This window comes from Pinus tabuliformis, chromosome 4_1, assembly GCF_031772625.1.
Source record: "Pinus tabuliformis cultivar Carrire ecotype Pingquan chromosome 4_1, CPIR1, whole genome shotgun sequence".
NCBI classification, from domain to species: Eukaryota; Viridiplantae; Streptophyta; class Pinopsida; order Pinales; family Pinaceae; genus Pinus; species Pinus tabuliformis.
Window position 1 is genome coordinate 586,401,182 of NC_142303.1, and position 25,372 is coordinate 586,426,553.

The following is a 25,372-nucleotide window of genomic DNA, read 5'->3' on the forward strand; positions in this document are numbered from 1 at the left end:
CATCAGCAATTCATCACAGTCAAGGGAGTTTAGGGCTGCATATGGTGCCCTAACCAGAATTGCTGGAGCAGCTAGCAATCAGAGGAATGTTGCATCAAGATATGCTACAGCACTCTTGATGATTGGTTGAAGACTGTCACAATGATGTATTTTCTACTGTTGTCATAAAATCTCAGATTTGTATATTTGTACTACCTCTCTCTCTGTTGAACTAACGAAGAATATAAGAAGAATTGATCAAGGGTTTCCCCACATTGGGGTTTGTCCCTGGCCGGTGCCACATCTTGTGTCCTCTTGTCTTGGCTCATCTTTTACTGTTTATGTTTATGTTCGATCTGCACTTTACTATCATGCTAATGTGATTGCTAATCTGAATATTTACATTGGGCTAACATGAAAAATTGAAGTAAATTGCTCTAAGCATAGAACATACCAAAATTTAACATGGTATCAGAGTTGAGGTGAAGACAAATCCCAAGCAAGAGTGAAATAGAAATCACCGAAGACAGTGGGATAAGGACAAAGGCTCAATGGGTTCCTCATCTCACTTCCCAGCTGAAGACAAGCTCCATGAAAATTCTGACTATCACGGATGGAAGATGTTTCTTGATCTGACATTGGAAGAACAAGAAGTGTTGGATTATGTGAAGGGTAAAATCCCTGAGCCTCCATCAAATGCACCAGCAGCTACAAAGAACAAGCACACCAAAGGTGAAGTCAAAGTGAAAAAGATTATCTGAGATTCCATTGACAAGCATCTGGTGGCCTACATCTCCGATTTGAACACCTCCAAGGAGATCTATGACAGATTGGTAAGCATGTTCAAGGTTGGTGATGCAAATCAAACTTTGTTCCTCAAAAATAAGTTGAAGGATATTAAGAAGGGCAAGGACGAGGATATTCAAACCTACTTCTTAAAGATCACTGAGATCAAGAATGAGTTTCTATCGATTGGAGAAGTCATTCCTGACAGGGAACTTACTATCACTACTCTTGGAGGGCTCCCACTTGAGTGGTATATATTTAGAACTACTATTCTCAATAATGACCAAATTCTAGGGTTTGAAGAATTGATGTCGAGATGCATTCAAGAAGAAACCAGAATGGTGGAGCAAGAAATGCCTCCTAATAGAGGCAACCCTATTGCTTTCACCGCTCATACCAAGAGAAATAATGCAGGGTCTAAAGGTCATTTCAATGGAAAGCTCGGATCTAAGGGTGGAAGGAAAGGCAGATGCCTTGCTTGCAATAAGTTTGGACACTATGCGAGGGAGTGTCCAAATAGAAGGGACACATCACATGATGATGATCACAATCATTCCAGAGGCAACTTCAACAACAATGATCGAAGGAATGATAGGTACAATGGCAAAGGAAAAAGGAATGCAAGACATCAAGGAAATGGTCGACCCTCCAAGAAAGTAAGGAGCTCTGGGTATGAAGAATCAAATGTTGTTTCTGATAAGCACAAAGAGTATTATCTTATATCGGCCCTCTCCACTTCCACTCCTCCGAACTCTTTGGGAATTTGGCTTATTGATAGTGGTGCTTCAAGGCACTTCACTGGATACAAGGAAGCTCTCCCTAATTTGATAGAGAAGGAAACAAACTTGAAGCTTATTCTTGGAGACGATGCCACCTATCCCATAAAGGGTGTAGGGAATGTTACTCTTCAATTGGATCAGGGTAACTCGATTCATTTACAAGAAGTTCTATATGTACCTGATCTCAAGAAGAACCTGGTGTCCATTTCGGCAATGGAAGACAAAGGTTACAAGGTGGCATTCATCGATGGAAAGGTACGTGTTTGGAAAAGGAGTTTTAAAGATGCTTTTACTCTTGGGTTTAGGGTTGGCACTTTGTATCAAGTTGCAGGAAGTCCATTGGGGGCCATGTCTTGCGACACATCTCTTCAAACTAAACTATGGCACCAAAAGTTTGCCCATCTTCATTGTGAGGCCCTACTCGATGTGAGACAAATGGTGACAGGGATGCCCGAGTTCAAAGAAGAGCATGAAGGTATATGTCCGGGATGTACCGAAGGAAAACTTACAAGTAATATCAAGACCATAGATGTGGAACAACCCGAGGGGCTTGAGGTTCATGATCAAGAATCTCATATAAGCAGGATGAAGAAAGCTCTCTATGGTTTGAAGCAAGCACCCCGGGCTTGGTGTGAGAGGATTGACAACTATCTGATGAAGCTGAGATTCACTAGGAGTGAAGTCGATCCAAACCTTTGCCTTAAGGTTGTGGATGATAGACCTCTCATACTGGTGGTTTATATGGATGACCTCTTTCTAACAGGTGCAGACCCTCTCATTTACAAACATAAGAGGGAGTTGGATTCCGAATTTGAAATGGTGTATTGCAAGCCTTTCATTACCCTGATGGAGTTTAACTTTAAGAAGTTATGCAGTAGTGTTGTCGGACCTGAATTGAGAAATGCCTCTGAGTTTCGTCAACTCATAGTAGCATTGATGTTCTTGGTGAACTCCCGTCCGGATATATGTTTTGCAGTTAGCATGTTGAGCCAACATATGGTTGAGCCTCATCACTCACATTGGATTGGTGCCAAGAATCTTCTGAGATATCTTCAGGACACAATCACTCATGGACTAAGATACACTACTAGAGCTATGAAGCTGCATGGTTATTTTGATACTGATTGGACAGGCAGTATGATGGATCGCAAAAGCACTTCTGAGTGTTGTTTCTCTTTGGGTTTTGCTTCGATACTTTGGATGAGCAAGACGCAGAAGTCGGTTGCTTTGAGCACCGATGAGGCCAAATACATAGCTGCGAGTATGGCGTCTTGTGAAGCTATCTCTTTGAAGAAGCTCTTCAGTGAGTTGTTTGGACATGCGCTGGATATCACCATGATCCTTTGTGACAACCGAAGTGGGATCTGATTATTAGAGAATCTTGTATTTCATGATCGCTCCAATTACATAGACCTTAGGTACCACTTTATCTAGGATATGGTACAACGAGGAGCAATAAGGCTCCATCATATTGGGACTGATGAGCAGGTTACTGATATTCTGATAAAGCCCCTAGGAAAGGTCAAATTCTTGACTTTTCGAGAACGACTAGGAGTCGTGGAGAGACCCTCTCCTGAGGGCCCTGTATGATATGGGTATTGAGCTCTGGGAGCTATGGGGGGCATGGGATACTTCTTGGAGCAACGAGCAACCATAGGGTGAGTGGTTCAGTCTTCCCCTAATGGTTTGCTATGTAGGCAGGATGAGTGGTTCATCCCTCTCCTACTGAGACACAATCATAGGGTGAGTGGTCCAGCCCTCCCCTAGTGATTTTTTGTGTACAGGGTGAGTGGTTCAGCCTTCCCCTGCGATACCCCATGGCAACATGTAGGTAGGATAAGTGGTTCATCCTTCTCCTACTAAGACATCCTACCCATGCAATCTGGGACTCATGGGAAGTACCTCTCATCTGCCCAATGAGTAGGGAAATGAGGATAGGGACCATAGTACTACCGATGGACGCATCATGTACTACCGTACTCCCTATGCTAGGATGATATTGATCTGGGAACAATTGGAACTGACTTCGGATCAGTAAGAGTGCTATGATAACTCTCTTTATTTGGAACTTATTTCGGATCAGTAGGAGTGGTATGAGACACTCTCTTTATTTGGAACTGATTTTGGATCAGTAAGAGTGGTATGAGACACCCTCTTTATTTGGAACTGATTTCGGATCAGTAAGAGTGGTACGAGACACCCTCTTTATTTGGAACTGATTTCGGATCAGTAAGAGTGGTATGAGACACCTTCTTTATTTGGAACTGATTTCAGATCAGTAAGAGTGGTATGAGACACTCTCTTTTATCTGGGACTGACTTGGGGTCAGTAGAGAATGGTATGATAGATTCTCGATCACTTCTTCTTCTTCATAGCTCAGTAGAGCAGATCAGAGTAATGCAGGGCACTGCATTAAGGGAAGAGATAGTACAGACTGACAAATGGATTAGCAGATGGAGTTCTCCCTAGTTGAGAAGGAGTGTTAAAATTGGCAACTAGGGCCAAACTCCATGTGGGTCATCTTATTTATGGCAGCTGATATTTTTCTTGGATTCCTTTCTTCGAGAGGTGTAAGATTGATCTAAAGATCATCTGATTCCGACATGTATTTATGGAGATATGAATTTATTTGTATTATTTGACAATTTGTCAAGGTCGGCTAGCAAGCAAATTACCCCAGCTCAACCTCAACATGGCATTATAAATAGAAGAGTCTTCAAATCATTTGAGACAGACTCACTTCTCTTATGATCTCTCTCCACTCGTTTGGGTTTGCTGGCTGGAGAGGTCAAGAGGGAGAAGCCCTAGATGCAGTGAAGGAAGTGTTCTAGATGCAGCAAGACAACATGCCCTAGACGCAGTTGAAGAGAGAGACACCTAGCCGCAGTTGAAGGAGATCTGGCCGTAGTCAAGGAGGCCTCATACACAAGTCTAATCCGCAGCAAAGGAAGGCTCCTATCCATGCAAGGGTACGGCCAAATCCACAGCTATCGAGGAGCCCTAAGACGCAGTCCTAAAGTGCCCTAGCTACAGGTCAAGAAGGGACCTTAATCCGCTGTTAAAGGAGACTCTCAAACGCAGCTAAAGGAGACCTTAATCTGTTGTCCAAGAGACCCTTATACGCAGTCAAGGAGCCTTTATATGCTATCAATGAAGGCCCTAATACGTTGCCTGAAGAAGCTCCTATACGCAGCCAAAAGAATCCCTTATCCACAGTCATAAAGGAGCCCTAATCCACTGTCAATGGAGCCCTAATCCACTGTCAATGGAGCCCTAATCCACTGCTAAGTAAAGACCCTAAGCCGCAGCAGAGGTAGCCCTAGAACGCAACAAGAAAGTGTCTTAACACAGCATTAAGATGCATGGATAGACATCCTGTTTTGTTGTAGATGATAGTGTGATGAAGGAAGCTGTTGTAGGCATGCCTTAAGGATTGTTTGCTAGGTTGATAAGCCACAGCCGTTGAAGGAATGCGTTGAAGGGATCTACTCCATAGATCTGTATATGTACACAGTTAGATGCTTGAAAGTGCTACTGCGTTGATGATGTTTTGAGGACATTTACTACACTGTTGCTATGTGCTAGGCCACAGGCCATAGCATCATAGCAAGGGTTTCTTAGAGCTTCTCTCTTAGGATTGTTTGGAGATTATGAAGGAAGTTTAGGACTACTTCAAGGGCCCTTATCACATCAGCAATTTCTCATAGTCAAGGCATTTTAGGGCTGCATATTGTGCCCTAACCAAAATTGCTGGAGCAACTAGCAATCGGAGGAATGTTGCATCAGGATATGCTACAGAACTCTTGATGATTGGTTGAAGACTACCATAATGATGTACTTTCTACTGCTGTCATAAAATCTTAGATTTGTATATTTGTACTATCTCCCTCTATTGAATTATTGAAGAATATAAGAAGAATTGATCAAGGGTTTCCCCACATTCGGGTTTGTCCCTGGCTGGTGCCACATCTTGTGTCCTCTTGTCTTGGCTTGTCTTCTATTGTTTATGTTTATGTTATATCTACACTTTACTATCACGCTGATGTGATTACTAATCTGAATATTGACATTGGGCTAATATGAAAAATTGAGGTAAATTGCTCTAAGCATAGAACATACCAAAATTTAACAAACTTGCAAGAGGTGCAAAATGTAACTAGGGTTTATCCTAGATGACTAAAAGTCTTGAATGTAAAATCCTAGGGTTTGTGGATAAAACCCTAGATCTAGTTAACATTTCCACTATAAGAAGAAGTCTTGGCTTATGCATGGAAGGAATGACATCATGATAAAGATGCAAGAAGGCTAAGATCAAGAGGTCGCTGACATTTCCTATGTTCCTCAAAAGATAAGTAACTTATATCTCTCTTAATTATTGTTGTTGTTTTACTCTTAGATAGCCTCTTGTCTTTGTTCCTTTTTGTTGGGTTATAATTGTTCTTCCATGGCCTCCTAATGAGATTTTTAGGGACATAGTGAAGGTTGCCAAGGCTCTACCAGCAAATGGAAGAAGTTGAAGAATGAAGCAAAGCTTGTGACAGAGGACTTTCCCAGAATCAATATTTGTGTTGAGAGATATTGTACTAGATGAAATCCAAGCTCAAAGGGAGCAAGCAGGTCAGCAAGTTTGGAGTATACCTAGATTGTGTCGAAGAAAAGTCAGTGGTGACTTCCAAATGGATATACAAGATCTAACATGCAGCAGACAAATACAAAGCAAGAGTTGGGAATAGAAGGTTCTCCCAGAAAGAGGGAGAGGATGCAAAGATCGTTTTTCTCAATGGAGTAATTAAGGAGAAAGAAGTATGCATAGAGCTACCACAGGGCTTTGAGGTACATGAGAAGAAGTCTCATGATTGAAGAAGGCTTTGTACGATCACAAGCAAACACGTTGGGGTTGGTCTTTTTGGATTGATGGATCAAGGTTGACCTTATATGATTTATCTTTGATGAAGCAGAAGGACGCATGTGTCAGATGAAGCAGCTGTGGCAAAAAGAATTGCTTGTGTAACAAAGGGAGTAGTCAAAAAGCCTTGTTTTAGCTTCAAAGGAAGTTGACCTCTGAATTTGAGATGATGGATTGTCATTGAAATTTTCAGGCTAGATAGTTGATATGCTAGAAAGTAGCAGTGGTAGAGGGAGCAAACAAGATTGCCACAATAGAAGCTATTCCAGAAAGATCACCCAGTTAAGGTAACCAAAAAGTCCAAAAAGTAGTTGATCAGCTTACAGTTGAGCCAAGGCATGAAGATCAACATGTGTTGAACTATTAGCATGGTACAAATGATTATAGAAAAACCAGTTATTGTTTGAGATATGCCTCAAATAGTGAAGTACAATTGCAGGGATAGACAAATTCAAATTGGGCATAAAGTGCAAAAGACATAAAGAGCTTATCAGAATACTGCTTCAATATGGGCTCCGTTATGATTTCTTCAAGCAGATATTTGTCACACTCAGTATTGTAGAAGCAGAGCATATTGCAACTTGTTTGGCAAGTTGAGAAGTAATATGGCTTCAGAAACTACTTGCAGAATTGTTTGATCAAGTGCAGGTGACGACCATGATGACAGGTCAAAGCACAATGAGATCTAGTACAGAAGGAAGCAGTATGGATCCAGTACTATTCTACAATCAAATAGATAGCTAACAAAGCATCTGTTCTAGGATGAAGTCTATATGTTTCGAGGACAAGCTTGGAGTGATTAAGCATGTCTCTCTTAGCAAGAGGGAGTGATGAAATTGCAACATCAAAGACAGTCATTCTCCCTAGGTCAGATTGACCAGGGTTAGGGAAAATGATCCAGAGTATTGATATAATAGCATCATGGACAGACATTCTCCCTATGTCAAGTATGTTGATCAGAATTAGGGAGAATGGTCCAGCAGAGGACATTCATTCTTCATGTGTCAAGTATGTTGACCGGAATTAGGAAGAATGGTCTTAGAGGCCCAAAATTACTCGATTAAGTAGATACCTCTCAGCGTCAGGCTGAGAATACTCTCCAGATAGGTTGAGTGAGCTCAGTTAGCATCATGACCTAGAATTACTCATGTAGAGTAAGGCCTTTGGACTTGGGACCAGATAACTCAAATGGATTGAGTGTGTCCCTATGATTTCACCGCGAATCAAAGGGATTGACAAGGATGATGGTGAATTAGGACTAGTTAGTATAACATGGGTCAAAGGAACCGACCAAAATCATGGTGACTAGTAGATGCTAATGATGTACCATGTTTCAGGAGTACCGACCAGAATTATTGTGATGATGCACCAAAGGTCAGAGGTACTGACCAGAATTATGGTAACTTGTTCATACTGTTGATTTACCATGAGTTAGAGTCATTGACCGGGATCATGGTAAATTAAATGATGCAAATGTTGATGAGTGTTAATTTGGAAGCTCAGGGACAAATTCGCTCCATTGGAAAACCTTTCTCATCAAGAAAGACCCCTCCTAACCCTTGGAATAATTTAATTTGGTCAAGGAAAAATATAATTTTTAAGGTGAAACCCACTTGTGCACAAACGTTCAAGTCGGCCTGGGCAAGCTAATTCGACCTCCTAGGACTCATATAAGTAGACCTCATGCCACATCACTTTGGAGCATCATCATCGCACATCATATCTTCTCTCTTCTCTTGAATGGTTCGTACAAGTCTACAATTGGAGGTCTGAGCTCACACGTGCGAAGGGAAAGAAGGAATTTTGTTTCGTTATGTTGACTTTTCTGTTTTGGAACTTTGACCAGCCTTTGACCAACATTGACTTGGCACATTTTGACTTGGTTTGACTGAATTTTTATTTGTTTTGGAAGGTCGATGTCAAAGACAGTTTCACAAAAATTTTATAGGTTTTTACCAACATTGACCACAGATCTATAGTTGGGGTTTCCACAAATCGAAGGTTGACTTTAACGAAATTTGCGAGGGTAGAATTTTGGTTGTTTTGACTTAGGTTGACTGATTTTTGAAGGTCGAATTTGATGTTGTTTTGAGAAAATCTTTATCAATTGTTGACTGTTGGAGAATCTATGTCTGATAGAGAGATGGTACTCATTGCTCTTCAAGGTCTTCCTCCAATATGGGAGACATTCATTACAACTATTAGCAACAATGATAAGTTTCCAACATTTGATGAGTTGGTTGGCAAATGTACTCAAGAAGAAACCAAGATGATTTCTAGAGGGAGAATTCAAAAGAATGAAGAAGAAGAGCAATCTGCATTTGCTATAGAGGGCAAGAAGAGGAAGACCATCTAATTCAAGAAAGCATGCCCCTAAATCAAAGGACTCCAATAAAAGAGGAAGAAAAATTGAATGCTTCAATTGCCACAGGCATGGTCACTATGCTTGAGACTGTCTGGAAAAGAGAGATGCTCCAAGATCCAACTACAACAACAATCATGGCTTCAACAACAACAGGTCTTATGATAGAAGAAGAAGAGATGCTCCTGACGATCGTGAAGAAGGTCATCATCATCCTCAAAAGAGATCAAGGAATTCAAGGTATCGAAATAATGCAACTGCTACTCAGTCTGAATATATTCTTATTTTTTCTCTTTCAAGTTCCTCTCCTTCAAATTCATGTGATGGTTGGTAGATAGTGGGGCCTCTAGACATTTATCTGGGTATCATGAAGTCCTCTCAAATCTGGTTGAGAGGGAGACAAATCTAAAGATCATTCTTGGGGATAACTCTACTTATCCTGTGAAGGGTTTTGGTTCTGTCACATCTCATTTGGATTATGGGGAAACTGTACTTCTTCGTGATGTTATGTATGTTCCAAAATTAAAAAGAAACTTGTATCTATATTTGCCATGGAAGACAAAGGAATGAGAATTACCTTCATAAGAGGAAAGGTCCTCACAGTTCCTATGGAATCTCACATGAGGGATGCTTTCACCTTGGGATCTCTAATTGAAGGACTCTATAGAGTCAATGGAAGACCATTGCCCGCAATGGTCTATGATAGCAATCATCAAAGTGAGCTATGACATAGAAGGTTTGCTCATTCACACTATGAAGCCCTGCATAATGTAAGGAGGATGGTTTCTGGAATGCCTAGAGTTCAAGCTAAGCATGATGGGTTATGTCCAGGATGTGCCAGTGGAAAGAAGTCGAGGGGACCATTCTCTTCTAGCAAAAGCAGGACTAGTGATATTCTTCAACTCATACATTCTAACTTATGTGGACCCATGCCAGTAAAATCTTTGGGTGGTTATCTATATTACATAATCTTTGTGGATGAATTCTCCGGGAAGACATGGATATTCTACTTGAAGCACAAGGATGAAGCATTTGGTATGTTCCAAGATTTCAAGGCACTGATAGAGAATCATCAAAGTCTTTAGGTCTGACAATGGTGGAGAATACACTTCTAATGAATTCGTTGACTTTTGCAAGAAGGTTGGAATCAAGAAGGAAACCATTGTACCTTATAATCTCGAGTAACATGGTTTGGCTGAAAGAAAGAATAGGTCCATTATGGAAGTTGCCTGGGCAATGTTGCATGATCAAAAGTTGTTGAAGTTACTTTGGGAAGAAGCTACTAATACAACAGGCCACGTTCAAAACAGGATTCCTCATCAAAACCTGGGTGACAAGACTCACGAAGAAGTGTCTATAGGTATCAAACACGATGTTGGATATCTAAGAATCTTTGGCTGCACCGAGTACTTTTATGTGCCAAAGAAAAAGAGGAACAAGTTGGAAGCCACCGAAAAGAAAGGTACGTTTGTTGGATATTGTGATAATTCTAAAGCCTTTAGAATATATGTGTTTGGTCAAAGGAATATCGAGTTTAGCAGGGATGTGACTTTCGATGAAGATGTTGCCCTTGGAAAAGCAAGGGATAGTCCTCCTCCTCCTGTTGAAAAGAAGGATGATGACATGGACCTACTAGAAGGTCCTTTTGTGCTTGAACCTGAGAAAGATGTTGTTGATGATCCCATGGAACCTATGGACCCCTTGGATCCTCCTCCATGTGATCCTCTTGCCAGGAAGAGACCACTTTGGCTTCGTGATACATTACAGGATGTTGAAAGACATGTTGCTGCTAGAGGAACCTTCAAGGAAAGTAAGAATCCATGTCAATACCAAGGTTATGTTGTGGCTATGAGCTCCATCATATAGGTTGAACCACGCTTCTTTGAAGAAGTGAAAGAGCAAGTTTGGAAAGATGTTATGGCCGAAGAATATAAATCCATTATGAAGAATGATGTGTGGGAAGTTGTTTTGAGACCCAAAGGGAAGTCTGTTGTGACTTCTAAGTGGTTGTACAAGATCAAGCATGGAGTTGATGGAAGTATTGAGAAATATAAGGCGAGGTTCGTGGCTAGAGGTTTCTCCCAGAAAGAGGGAGAAGACTATGATGATATATTTGCACCTGTTGCCTGCTATACTACTATTAGATCTATTGTTGCCCTTGCTGCTAGTCAAGGATGGACTCTTCACCAGATGGATGTGAAGACTGTGTTTCTTCATGGCATACTACAAGAAGAAGTATATGTTGAGCAACCACAGGGCTTTGAAGTACATGACAAGAAGACTCACATTTGCAAGTTGAAGAAGGCACTTTATGGATTGAAGCAAGCCACAGAGCCTAGTATGTCCATATTGATAGCTACCTGGTGAAGCTTGGATTCACGAGAAGCTATGAAACCGGATTCGTCCAAAATAGGCCATGTGTCCGAATCCCACGAATCCGACACGATTCGATGGGAATCCGAATCCTAAAATGGGACACCACGTGTCCTAACAGGACACCATCGAATTCTGGTCGTGTCCCGTTAGGACACTTAGTGTCTCGATTTTGAGATTCGAATCCCAAAAAAGTGAGGGTTTATGAGGGTTTATGAGGTTTGTGAGGGTTTATGAGGTTTAGGAGGGTTTATGAGCTTTGTGAGGGTTTATACAAATATTTGAATTTGGTTTGTACTATGCATGCTATAATGTTACTAACTTACTTTGTAAACAATCAAACTAACATCTAGATGAAGATCTATGTTTTAAATCAATGAATTTGTATCATTAATGAGTATTTGTGTTAGAAATATCTAATTTTTAATATATATATATATAATAAAATAATATATAATGAATCCTACGTGTCCTGTTCTGAGGGGTCAATGTGTCCAAATCCGACACTTGAATCCACGTATTCTACGAATCCCCGTGTCAGGGGACTTAGACGAGAAGTAATGTCGACCCAAACCTCTGTTTATTTTTGGTAGCATCGGATGTGCTCTGGCCATGGAAATCGGTGGAAAGGCTAAGGCACATGAGATCTCCAAGACCCAGAAATCGTTTGGAGAAATTCCACCCAACTGAAGAGATATTAAAATAATTAATATTTTTAATGAGTCCCTAAGTCTAAACTTAGGAAAATTAAAATATTAATGTGTATTAATATAAAATGGGTGAGAAAGTTCTAAGAGACGAGGATCAATCCAAATCTAATCTTAGTCGTTGATTAGGGACTTAATCTCGGGCGTTGAATCGTCAACAAGAAAAGTATAAGAGAAGACTTGAGGGTCAATTGGAGATACACCAAGAGAGGTCAAGAATTCGATTTTCTGGGGTTGGGTTTGCTGAGGAAATCAAGTTAGAGATCAGTTGTAGTGAGGGGCAGTTCAGCAAGGGATTTCGATCCAAGGTTGAAGAATACATATTAGAGAGGCAGCAAAGTGTCGGAAGAAGCAACGCAAAGCCTAGGAGGGTTGACGCAGAGACTAAGGAGGCCAGCGCAGAGGACCATAGAGGCTGACGCAGAAGTCGTAGAGGCTGACGCGGAAATCGAAGAGGGCTTCAGGGGCAGTGCTGGGAGTGTCTGTGGGGTAGACAAGGGTGACACAGTTCTAGAGGAGTGCTTGAAGCAGCGTTCATTGTCTAGCACAAGGAACAACTGGAGTCACTATGGGATTGTTCATTCGGTTGCTGATTTACCGGAATATCTGTCTCCGGATAGAGGTACTACCTCTGAGGATATTCTCTGAAGGGTGAGCCATTTCTGGCACCCTAGTTTTATTCAGAAATCTGCTTAATAATAAAACCCTCTATATGTTGCACTGGTTTTACCACATTGGTCTATTCCAACGACGATTGTCCAAAAATAACGGTGTCCCTTGTGTGATTGTTTCAGTTTATTTTAGTGCATGATTTGTATATCTGTGAAAGTTGCATTTGTGTTTACTTCGATATTTATGCAATTAAATAACTTGTTAATATAAAGAACAAGTAGGAAATGGTAAACCAGACATTGCGGTAGGGGTTTCTGATGTGTTAGATTTAGGAATTTTCACATGGTATTAGAGTGATTGCAGATCATAGGAAACTGAAGGCACCAACCAAAGATATCTAAGAATTTGCAGCAGAGAAGCAGTTGTCCCGAGAGACAGTGTTGTTCCAGAGCTGAAGAGGCAAGAGGAGTGACACAGTGCAAAGAGGGTGATGCAGAGGCTCACGCAGAGCCTGCATCAGCATTCTGAGCCAGGAGAAGGGCCAGCACAGAGGCAGAAAGGAGTAGAACAGGCTCACGCAGAGCCACGTCATCCTTCTCAGCTAAGAAGAATTGATGCAGTTGTTTGGGAGGAGCAAATTCAACCCAAGCCGTGATTGTGTAGAGCCTGAAGGACTAATATTCTTCAGTTGTTGGGGCTAAGGGAGTTGTGCAGATTGTGATTTGAGGCACTGGTGGGACGTTGCTTTTGTCTGTGCAGAACAGTGTCTAAGGAGACGGAACCAAGGTAGAGGGAAGCACTACCTCGACAGATTTCTAGCCAAGGAATCTAGATCCAGGTTGCAGCGGCAAAGGGGGATTGGAGAGGAGTGATTCGACAGTTGGCCAGAGGATTTCCAAGAAGGAAGTCAAGACTCAGAGGGAGTCTAGAAGAGGAGCAAAGATGGCAGTGAACGGATTGAGGGATCAGGACAGATTGGACAGGGCTTCCAATTTTGTTATCTGGAAGGCCAAGATCCTGGCAATCCTGGATAAACATCACATCAAGGACTATGCCTTGAAAACCGTAGCTATCTCAATTGACCTTGATGCAAATGAGAAGTATGAGGAGGCCATGGCGAAGGCGAAATCCATGATCCTAGATGGAGTCAAGGATCATGTAATACCACATATTGCTGAGAAGTCAATAGCAAGGGAGATGTGGGAGACCTTGACCACCTTATACCAAGGCTCTTCCGTGCAGCGGAAGATGTTACTGGAAAATCAGTTGAAGTCATATCAGATGCAGAAAGGAGAGGAGATAGATAACTTCCTTCTCAGGTTCCAAGGAATTCGCGACTGCTTACTTCCATGGGGTCTACACCGGATCCAAAGTTTATGGTCAAGACTGCTCTGAATGCAGTCTCTAAGGACTGGGAGACGTTTGTCCAAAGCATTTTGGGCAGAGCAACTATCCCCAATGGGGAGGAGATGTGGGCAGCTCTTCGACAAGAAGAGATCAGGAGGTTGACCAAGGCAGGGAGTAGCAGTAAGGGAGTTCGAGTCAAGAAAGAGGAGGAGGAGGATGCAGCTCTAGCATCTGCGGGACAGTAAGGGGTTCAAAAGAGAAAGAAAGAGGATATCTCCAAGGTCAAGTGCTTCAATTGTGAGGAGCTTGGACATTATGCATCTCAGTGCCCCAGGAAGAAAGGCAAGGGAGAAGCTTCTGACTCAAAGGCAACTCTAGCAAAGGTGGAAAAAGATGTCAAGACTAATGACGATTGTGCCATGAGTGCTCATGTGCCTCTAGAGAAGAGGTGGGAAGACATAGAGATGTAGTCAAGAGGACTACAAAAGCAGGGGCAGGATCCTTGAGGTGTCGAAACTCTTGGATCACATCCGGGTACAAGAGCCCTTAACAACAGTAGCATGATGACAGATGTCGGGTGGCGCAAAGTGTGGGGGAGTGACAATGGCAAAGCTAGAGTGCCAAAGTTATAGGTAGCGCAGTGGATGTTGTAGCAATATGAGAGGCACAGAGCAGTTTACAACAGCGCAGTGGCAGCAAAGGGTCAACGCAAATTAGCAGCAAAGGTAGCTTCAGCATCACGAGGATTCTAGACCGACAGGGATGTCAGTGTTTGGGAGAAGTCAGTTACTTATTTCTCGATAACTGAGTTGCAGCGCAGCAGTTAGCAGTTGCAGCGCTATGGGCATCATGTTGATAGGGAGCTGCAATACAGATGTAGCAGTGGCAGTGGCAGTGTCATTGGTAGCACTACAGGAAGCAGCAGTGTAGTGGATGTAGGGCAGAAGGCCTAGCATTAGCACAGGTACCGATTCGAAGGATCAGTGTGATGTTTCAATGGTGAAGCATTACTAGAGCACATTCCTCGCTAAGAGGGAGTGTTGAATTTTGGTAGCATCAGATATGCTCTAGCCATGAAAATTGGTGGAAAGGCTAAGACACGTGAGATCTCCAAGAACCAAAAACCGTTTGAATAAATTCCACCCAGGTGAAGAGATATTAAAATAATTAATATTTTTAATGAGTCCCTAAGTCTAAACTTAGAAACTTAAAATATTAATGTTTATTAATATAAAATGAGTGAGAAAGTTCTAAGAGACGAGGATCAAACCAGATCTAATCTTAGCCGTTGATTAGGGACTTAATCTCGGTCGTTGAATCGTCAACAGGAAAAGTATAAGAGGAGGCTTGAGGGTCAATTGGAGATACACCAAGAGAGGCCAAGAATTCGATTTTCTAGGGCTGGGTTGGCTGAGGAAATCGAGTTAGAGACCAGTTGTAGTGAGGGGCAGTTCAGCAAGGGACTTCGATCCAAGGCTGAAGAATACATATCAGAGAGGCAGCAAAGTGCCAGAAGAGGGAGCGTAGAGCATAGGATGGCTGACGCAGAGGCTAATAAGGCTAGCGTAGAGGATGCAGAGGGCCATAGAGCCATAGAGGCTGACGTAGAAGTCGAAGAGGGTTTCAGAGACAGCGCAGGGAGTGTCTGTGCGGTAGATTGGGAGCTGATTAGCTGACGCAGAGCTGAGGAAGGGTGACGCAGAGCCAAGGAAGGGTGACGCAATTCTAAAGGAGTGCTTGGAGCAGCTTTCGCTGTCCAGCACAAGGTATCGCCAGAGTCACTGTGGGATTGTTCATCCAGTTGTTGATTTGCCGGAATATCTGTCTCCGGATAGAGGTACTACTACCGAGGATATTCTCTGAAGGGTGAGCCATTTCTGGCACCCTAGTTGCATTCAAAAATCTACTTAATAATAAAAACCTTTATATGTTGCACCTGTTTTCCCACAATGATTTTTTCCGGGGACGATTGTCCAAAAATAATGGTGTCCCTTGTGTGATTGTCTCAGTTTATTTCAGTGCATGATTTGTATATCTGTGAAGGTTTCATGTGTGTTTACTTCGATGTTTATGCAATTAAATAACTTGTTAAAGTAAAGAACAAGTAGGAGATATTAAAAAAGACATTGCAGTAGGGGTTTCCGATGCGTTAGATTCAAGAATTTTCACAGCCTCTACTTCAAAGTGGTCCAAGGTATGCCTTTTATTTGGATTTTACATGTTGATGATTTATTCTTAAGAAATAGTGGCCTCTGATGCTCGAGTGCAAGAGGGAGCTAGCCTCTAAGTTCAAAATGAAAGACCTTGGATTGATACATTACTTCTTGGGCTTAGAGGTGTGGCAAAGGCTTGATAAGATTCTCCTTTCTCAAGGAAAATATGTTGTGAAACTATTGGAAAGATGAACTTTAAGAAGCTATGTGGAGATACTGCAGGACCTGACCTGGCGAATCCCTCTGAGTAGCGACAGTTGATTAGGGCACTGATGTTCCTTGTGAACACCTGTCCGGACATATGTTTTGTAGTTAACACCATGAGTCAATTCATGACTAAGCCTCTTCATGCACACTAGGTTGCTGCTAAGTATGTGTTGAGATATTTGCAAGGGAAATTAATCTTGGTATGATATATACTACCAGAGATGTGAAACTTCATCGGTACACTCATGCTGACTGGGCCAGAAATGTTATTGATAGTAAGAGCACACAGGGCGCTGATTTAGTTTGGGTTCTATTGTGATATCTTGAATGAGCAGGAAACAAAAGTTTGTTGCCCTAAGCATGACCGAGGCAAAGTATATTGTTGCTAGCATGGTTAGTCGTGAGGCAGTATGGTTGAGGAAGCTCTTTGGAGAGTTGTTTGAGCAAGTTCTGGATACAACAGTTATATAGTGCGACAACAAGAGTGGGGTCCAATTGGCAGTGAATCTCGTGTTTCATGACACGGTGCAGAGAGGAGTTGTACGACTCCATCATATTTCAACTAACAAGTAGATAGCAAACATACTCAGCAAGGCTTTGCCGCAAGGGAAGTTCTTGGTCTTCAGGGAGCAGCTTGGACTAATGGATGTCACGCTTTCGAGTAAGGGTCCTGACTGATCAAGAACACTGAGCTATGCTCTTCCCCATTGTCTAAGCTCCCAGGGTGAGGAATTGAGCCTTAGAGCTCCTAGGGTTGAGGGAACTCTGGACAATAGCATAGGGTGTGATCCTTACCCTTGTGGTGAGTAGAACTCAACTATTGTCATTGTAGGGTGTGTGTGTGATCCTTGTCATTTATGACAAGTGAGTATCTCCCCCTACCATCAAGTCTGGGACATGGCAAAGTATACCCTAGTTGGTATCCTACCCACAAGCTAAGCTTATTGGGATTGTACCTCCCCATCTCGCCAATGGGTTGAGGTGACTTGAGATAGGGTGTGATCCTTACTATTTATGTAAATAGTATCTCGCACAAGTGATGGAATGCAAGTGTTCTACCGCTTGACTCTTAAGGGTCCAGGTGGGAAGGATCAACGGACAATAGGACAGAGTGTGATCCTTACCTCTCATGGTAAGTAGATCTCGCTTATTGTCATAGGTCAATATGATAGAGTGTGATCCTTACCATTGTGGTGAGTGGATCTCGCCTATTTTCCTTGGATATAGGGTGGTAGTTGGAGCTCCCATATAATGATGATTCTTCTTCTTTAGATTCAAGAGTGTTCAGCAGATGAGCAATAATGAGCAAAGATGAGCACAGACGAGAGATGACTTGGTTCAGTGATGATGATGGCGAGATTTTTGAGATGAAATTCATGATGCAATCGGAAATTTCTCCCTTGCTAAGAGGGAGTGTTAATTTGGTAGCTCAAGGGCAAATTCCCTCCATTGGACAGCCTTCCTCATCAAGAAAGACCCCTCCTAGCCCTCAGAAGAATTTAATTTAGCCAAGGAAAAATATAATTTCTAAAGTGAAACTCACATGTGCACAAAAATTCAAGTCATCCTGGGAAAGCTAATTCAACCTCCTAAGACTCATATAAGTAGACCTGAAGTCACATCATATCTTCTCTCTCTTCTCTTGATTGGTTTGTACAGGTCTGCAATTAGAGGTCTGAGCTCACATGTGCAAAGGGAAAGAAGGAATTTTGTTTTGCTGCATTGACTTTTCTGTTTTGGAACTTTGACCAGCCTTTGACCAGCGTTGACTCGGTTTCTCTGTATTTGGATATGTTTTGGAAGGTCGAGGTCATAGACAGTTTGACTAAACTTTTCTGGGTTGTTTGACCAGTGTTGACCACGGACCTACAACCAGGGTTTCCACTGGTCAAAGGTTCACATTGACCAAATTTGTGAGAGCAGAATTTTGACTGTTTTTACTTGGGTTGACTAATTTTTGAAGCCTGAATTTGATGCTGCTTTGACCGAATCTTTTGGAGGCACTTGGATTGTTGATCATTGACTAATCAGGGTTGTTGCTACTACTGTTGACTTTGACCAAAATTGCATATTTGAGTTGTTGACCAGATTTGACTTTTGGGCTCATATCTTGGATATTGGTTAGTTGATTGTTGGATAAGTCAAAGATTTGACTTTGACTCTTTGTTGATGAATTGGAACATTGTATCTCTTTGTTAAACATTTGATGACAATCTAATAGAAAAAGAATTTGAAAGGATCTTCCCCGTTGTGGGTTTTTCCGTAGTCTTTGACCAAATCTTGTGTCTCTCTTGTTCTTGTTCTTGGTTGTCTTCTATTGCATTTGAATTATTGTTCTATCTACAATTACTTTTTTTCATTGGAAGATTGAATTTATTGAAAATTGATAGCTAATCAAAGAATTGGAATAAGTGATTGTGCTAAGCATGGAACAGTGGAAAATTAACAATGACGAATTGTTATAACTTTTTCTTAGAGAAATTTTTCACCATGAGAACATCTAAATCATCATTATGAATACCTCCCTATCTAAGAGGGAGTGTTGAATTTTTGTAGCTATATTTGGTCTTCATAATTAATATTTTAGCCCTTGATGTATTTGTAATGTTAAATATAAAGCACATTCGTCATGCTATTGTCAAAAGAGAAACTTTAATGCATGTTCTTCACGTGCTTTTCAAAAGAGAAAATTTGAATTTTTGAAAATTAAATTTTTGGCTCCAAACAAGCCAAGTCAAGTCAGCCCCAGTCAAGCAGCACCCATTCAGCCATCCATAAGTGTATTCGTAAGGCACTCGACCTCCTCCTAAGAAGCACAATTTTGGATCCCCTCTGTTCAAGCAATTTGGACCCTTCTGAGGGTTATGCAAAGATTGCTCATTTATATACCATGTAAAGGTGAATATATCAAAATGGCACCGAGTGCAATACATATCATCAACAAAATACATAAGCAATGAGGCTCTAAATGTCCTCTAGAGTGCAAAAACAAAGCCTACAAACTATGGGGCCAGTGGCCTATTACAAGACTCCAGTGTACATATATGATAATACTATAATAGTGATCAACATTATCACTTAAAAGTTGAAACTTCTCATGAGTCATCATGATCAAACTCAGTTGGTTGAGTCTTGACTCCCAAATTTTGCAGTCACAAACTTCTCTATTGGTTCAATGACTTGAGTCTCAAACTTCTGAAGGTATTCTACCCTAATATGCCCTATTATTTCATTTGGTGCTCCACATGGCTTTACATGGCCTCCTATCCCAGCCAAGTGTTGCTTGAACTTGTTAATACCCCCTCCTTGAATGGAATTTTCGCAATATTTGCAGATCATTTTGCCATCAATCATATCACAATGAGCCCATGCAGTATCTCTGGCTTTTGGAAGCATGATGACTACATGGAAATGCAAACTTGCTTCCTTAGCCTCCTCTTGAAGATGGCAACTCCACTGACAACTACACATTATCTCCAAAATAGCTCCAACTCCAACTCCAAGATGACTACTTCAGCAAAAACTCAACACTCTCCAAGCTCACAAACACTCCAAATCAGTTGTGTGAGACAAATGAGAGTGAGAGGGGCCTCTTAAAGGCTTGAAGAGGATGTTTTTGGAGGGAAAACACCCCTAGTTTTCCCCCAAAACCCCTAAAACACAGTCAACAATACGCTTTTTGGAGTTTACGGTGGGCGTGCCTCTAACCGGCCGGTTTAGGATGGAACCGTCCGGTTTGATACAAAACCGACCAATTAGCACCAGTTTAGGGCAAAATTGGCAAAATGGGCTAATGAACCGGGTTTTTTGGCCGGTTTCAACCAGTGGGCTTGCTAACCGGCCGGTTAGACCGGTAACCAGTTAGCAAGACTGGTTTTTAAACTAAGCTACATCTAGACCTCACAAAGTATGCGAAGAGAAAAACATCCACTCTCAGAACCCTTTTGTTCTGTGTGAAATTCAAGCCAACTACAATATTAACATGACATGTGCTTAACTTCAAGAAATTTGCATTAAGGAAAAGAGGAACCTGAGAATGAAGCAGAGGCTATGCTCTCGCTGCAGCTAGGGTTTCCTAGCCATCATCACCTCACTTTAGGTGCTTCAGTTTCCATTTCAGATCTGAGGAGAGCAGCCATCATTTTGCCTCAGGAGAAGCCAACAGATTGCAGTCTCTCAATACAGATTTGAGGGTTCTCTATCTCACAGATAACAGTCCCTCAGTGCAGATTCAAGGGTTTTCTCCGCTCGTTCACGATGGGTGTCCCTTCTTCTAGGGTCAATCCCATCTCTGAAAATAGCAGATGTACCAAATGGTCAAATGTCATTCCCAAGATGGACTTAGGTTCTTATGTGGCACCTTAGAATATGGGTATCTTGAGGGGGAGAGGATTAATAGGTAAATTTACAGGGTTTTGGCCCAGTCTTAACACTGTCTTTGAATGGACTGTTAGGAATTCGGGTGATCTTGACCCTGTTGCAATGTTATCTTGTGGTAAAGGTTTATTTTTATTTTTGAAAGAAAACAACCTAGGGTTCTGATATTTATATCTGGTCCTGACTTCATGGCCTCCAAGAGAATGTTCCTATCCCATTGGACCCTTGATTTCAATCTGAACATGGAAATCTCTTTAGCCCCTATCTGGGTTGGACTTCCACATCTCCCCATTTTCTTCTAGGGTGAGGATACCTTCAAAGCAATTGGAAACAAGCTGGGTTATTATATAACCCATGCAGAGACTAAAGACAGTATTCCCATTTGTGCTAGAATATGAGTGGAAATAGATTTTGATAAGGGATTGCCTGAGGTGATCCAGCGTGAATTGGAAGGATGGAACCATCCTCAATCTCTTGATTATGAGCAGGTTCCTTTTAAATGTAACACTTGCCATAACTATAGGTACTTCCAAAAAAGTTATCCAATCATCAAAGATTCCCAGTCACTTTCTAAGCTGAATCCAACTTCTCAGAATAATGATGAGCAAGGCTTTAAGCAAGTTTCAAGAAATAGAAGGAATCAAGTTCCAAGGGGATCTCAACCTGCCTTCAAGCCTTAGCCTCTCTCCAAGCCCAAATCTCACTCCAATAACAAATTTGGAGCTATACAATCTCAAGAGGAAATAGAAGAGGTTTAGGATGCCAAGCCATCATCAGTTCCAGTGCAATAAGAGAATACAGATTCTTCAAAAGCATATGCAATTCCCTTTCAGGGTTCTTCAAAAACGTACCAAGATAAATCCTTGGTACTTAAAAAAAGAAGATTAAGCAGTGAAAAGGAGAAGGAAGATGATAATTCCCCCTCCTCTCCATCCTTTTCAGAAGTGTTAATGAAAAAATCCTGTGCCTCCCTCTCAGCAAACTCTTGACTCCCTTGGTTTTAGTGGGGCTGCATTTTGATCAGTCTTCTATTATGTTCTGTTTTTGTATCATTTTGTGTAAGCAATTTGTAAGAACCTACTCTCATAATCAGGAAGCTATAAGATTAAGTTTTCAAAGGTTTAGAGTTGGATCCCTCCCCGTTTTCATTTTGATGGGGGGAGATATTTTTTTTTTGTTTTGTCGTTCATCTCTACTCTGAATTTCTGAAGAAAACACCCCTTGTATCTCTACTACGCACATTTGCCACAATTTTTTCTAATTTGTATATTTCCCATTTTAAAAAGAATAAAAAAAACATGAAATAGGTTAACTTCCAAGAACAACTATGAAGAACCAAAAGGAAGATGAACAATTTAATAAAGACAAACAAATCAAATTCATAGTAAAATTCATTACCAAAAGTTGTAGAACTCACTGGTTTACAAAGTCATAAAATTGGACCATCAGCTCCCGATCATTTTCATAAACAGTGTTAACCTTCCCCAAGCAAGCAATGCCAAAGTGTGGATCTGCACCTTCCAAATACAAGTATTAGAAATTTGTAAGTAAATCAACACAAACATCAAATAAGTCATTTATATAGAATAGATGTTTCATTCGAGTAAGAACTATGATGGCTATTTCAGTGACTCAATTGTCAGTCGTAATTCCCAGAAGAACTCAAAAAGCAGCCAGAACATCATATCAACATGGTTATGCTTTTGGTACAATCAATTACTTTAATTACTACAAAAATGCATTAACAAAGACACAAGAAAGAAGCATATTCTTCTCAGATTATTTGCCTTATAGTAGTTACAAAATCAAATCTCAAGATTTACACCTCACTAAATCCATAAGAAAATGAAGTAAACTACCATATTACCAATCAAAATTTTATAGAAAGTGAGGATTAGGATTTCCAAGGATCAAAAACTTTAGCAGCTATTCACAAAACCCAAATACAGAAGTATTTTGAATCAACCTGGATATAGTGAGATTGGATCATCACAAGAATTGTATACAGCTCAAAATGTTATATGTTCATGAATGCATAATGTAGAATAAATTTGTTTAAAATGCACTCCACAATTGATTAAATGTTTATCAGGATTTCACCAGATGGAGAACATAATAGCCTTACCAATGCCCATCTTCAAGAGAAGCTCCTCTTGTATCTCAGTTGTGACAGCAACAGCTTCCTATAATCACCACAGCATAACCATCCAAGGTATTAATAGCATAAACACAATTTGTCTAAGTAAATTTAACATGAAAGGCACTAATCTTACCAATAACCTATATGTACTTAAATAGATGTCCCATTTTTCTGATGTGATATCCTCCATTTAGAAGCACAAACCTCACTACATATGTTCTCAGTTTATTTAAGATGATTTTGCATTTAGGAATTATGCTGGTTAAAAACCACTTACTGTGCATAAGTTCATTCAGTAACCTGACAATGACCTTAAATTAAAATCTATTGAATTCATCCTTAATGAGTCTGATAATAATCATTTGTAAAAGATGCTAGTAATTAAATGTTAAGTGATCCATGTGTAAAACGTGCTCACTAAGTGCGAAAATTGAACAACGCAATTCAACAAAAACAAGTTTGCGTAGTAAAGGCTTAATTGTGAGATTAGGATAAAATTGTTTATATAACATTAAATAAAGTGCCAAATAAATGAACTTTTAAAACCTTATATCTTATAAATAAACAATTCAAGTATTTGAATCAAAGGCAGATAATTATTTACTTTAATTCCATGTACTGCTGGTTATACATGACCTGTGAAATTTAAGCTTCAAATGTAAGCTATTGAAAAGGTCTTAGAGAGAAACAATTCTAGTAGTAGATCACACATGGGCATTTATCAAACGTTTAGGCCATGCCCTACCTCTAAAACCCAACTCTCAAATTTTTTCAGAGATAGAATGTTATCCTGGATATATTTGTTTATTTCAATGCCTAATCTGTTGTATTCAGACATTTGTGTATTGCGAGATTAGGATAAAATTGTTTTTATTAATATTAAATAAATTGCCAAATAAATGAACATTTAAAACCTTATAAATAAACAATTCAAGTATTTGAATCAAAGGAAGATAATTATTTACTTTAATTCCATGTGCTGCTGTTTATACACGACCTATGAAATTTAAGCTTCAAATGTAAGATATTTGAAAGGTCTTAGAGAGAAACAATTCTAGTATGTAGATCACACGTGGGCATTTATCAAAAGTTTAGGCCATGCCCTACCTTTAAAAGCCAACTCTCAAGTGTTTTTCAGAGATAGAATGTTATCTTGGATATATTTGTTTATTTCAATGCCTAATTTGTTGTATTCAGACATTTGTGTCCACTTTTACTGAAAATATATAAACCAGAATGGATGAGTTGTGTGATGCATGCTGATAACAATTTTAGAAGCACTGTATGCCATTCAAATTCAGCTGAAGTGCACTACTTGAAATGGAAACAAGCCTTTGACAGAAACCTCATACTTGAAAATACTGATGGGGTCCGATTCGTAACCAAGATAGAGTAAAAAATATTTTATGCACATTTGGAAAGCATTTTATGTTCAAGTGTTTGTGCCATTGATTGTTTTGCTTCTATGCAGTTCATCAATATGAACATCACTATCAAATTCCTAACCATGAGTAGTCCTTTTTGTCTTGCCCTCTGGACAAACATGAGTTGTTTCAGGCTTTACAAGCCATGGCTAAGAGCAAATCACCAGGACTTGATGCATTTCTCTGAGTTTCAATCAGCTCCTCGACCTGTGGTTGGCAATGACCTTTTTGACTGTAATGCTTGCCGATTTTGTTGAAATTTGGGGCAACTTTGGGATGAATTTTCCCAAGAGAAATCCAATTACCCCAAAAGAAAACCAACTACCCCAAGAAGAAACCATCTTGCCCCAACGAAGAATTCAATTTCGTTAAAGAAAAAATTATTATTTTGGCACTCCTCTCTCTCCATTATTTAATGTGACATAATCCATGGGCAAGCATCTATGTTGGCTCCAATTTCAAGGCACTTATAAGCAAATTACAAGAGTCTTCCTCAAGTCGTGATAATTTTTAGGGCTCAATAGTTCTTTGCTGTAGATAATTGCATTGTTTAACTTTTCAACAATTTCACATTACATTCACCCCATAACATCATAAGCAATTATATAGAGATAATTATTAACATCAACAATGCAACGGAACAATAAGGAAAATTAAAAGAAAAGCATACACAATAGAGATACCAAGATTTAGGTCAGAGACCAAGGCAAAACCCCACAAGAGGGAAACCCAAAAATCAATTATTCTTCTTTTTATGAATTCATCAAATGTTCAGCTGAGTACAATAATAATAAGACACAGGTCTTTCAACATCAATCACATTAGGCCTTCTAGACCCAACCCTAGATCATATAGGATCCTCATAAGATGGCAGCTATCATGGAGGCATTCTCAAGCCCTCCACAAAAATTTTGATATCACTGTCACAAGTAGCATATACCCCCCTATCTCAAATCACTGTCAAGTAATACTGTCATTACAATTACAAGGATACTGCCATGCATCTGTTATATAGCCATACTACCATATATCACTGAAAAAAAGGAATACTGCCATACATCACTGAAGATAATAACACTTCCATAAGCTCCCTGCCATATATTATTGACATAAACACTGTCATATATCACTGATGATGTCACGGCCAAATATTACACTGT

General features: G+C 40.4%; 1 protein-coding gene across 1 annotated transcript in view; it reads right to left on the reverse strand.

The window, feature by feature from the left end:
* LOC149177321 (uncharacterized) overlaps positions 1 to 25,372 on the reverse strand; it is a 181,258-nt gene that overhangs the window by 34,348 nt on the left and 121,538 nt on the right. Inside the window, exons 3-4 of the mRNA XM_089420084.1 lie at positions 22,774 to 22,831; positions 22,066 to 22,159 (exon numbers count right to left, since the gene is read on the reverse strand). Coding sequence (XP_089276210.1) covers positions 22,066 to 22,159; positions 22,774 to 22,831 — 152 coding nt within the window. The remainder of the gene's footprint in view (positions 1 to 22,065; positions 22,160 to 22,773; positions 22,832 to 25,372) is intronic.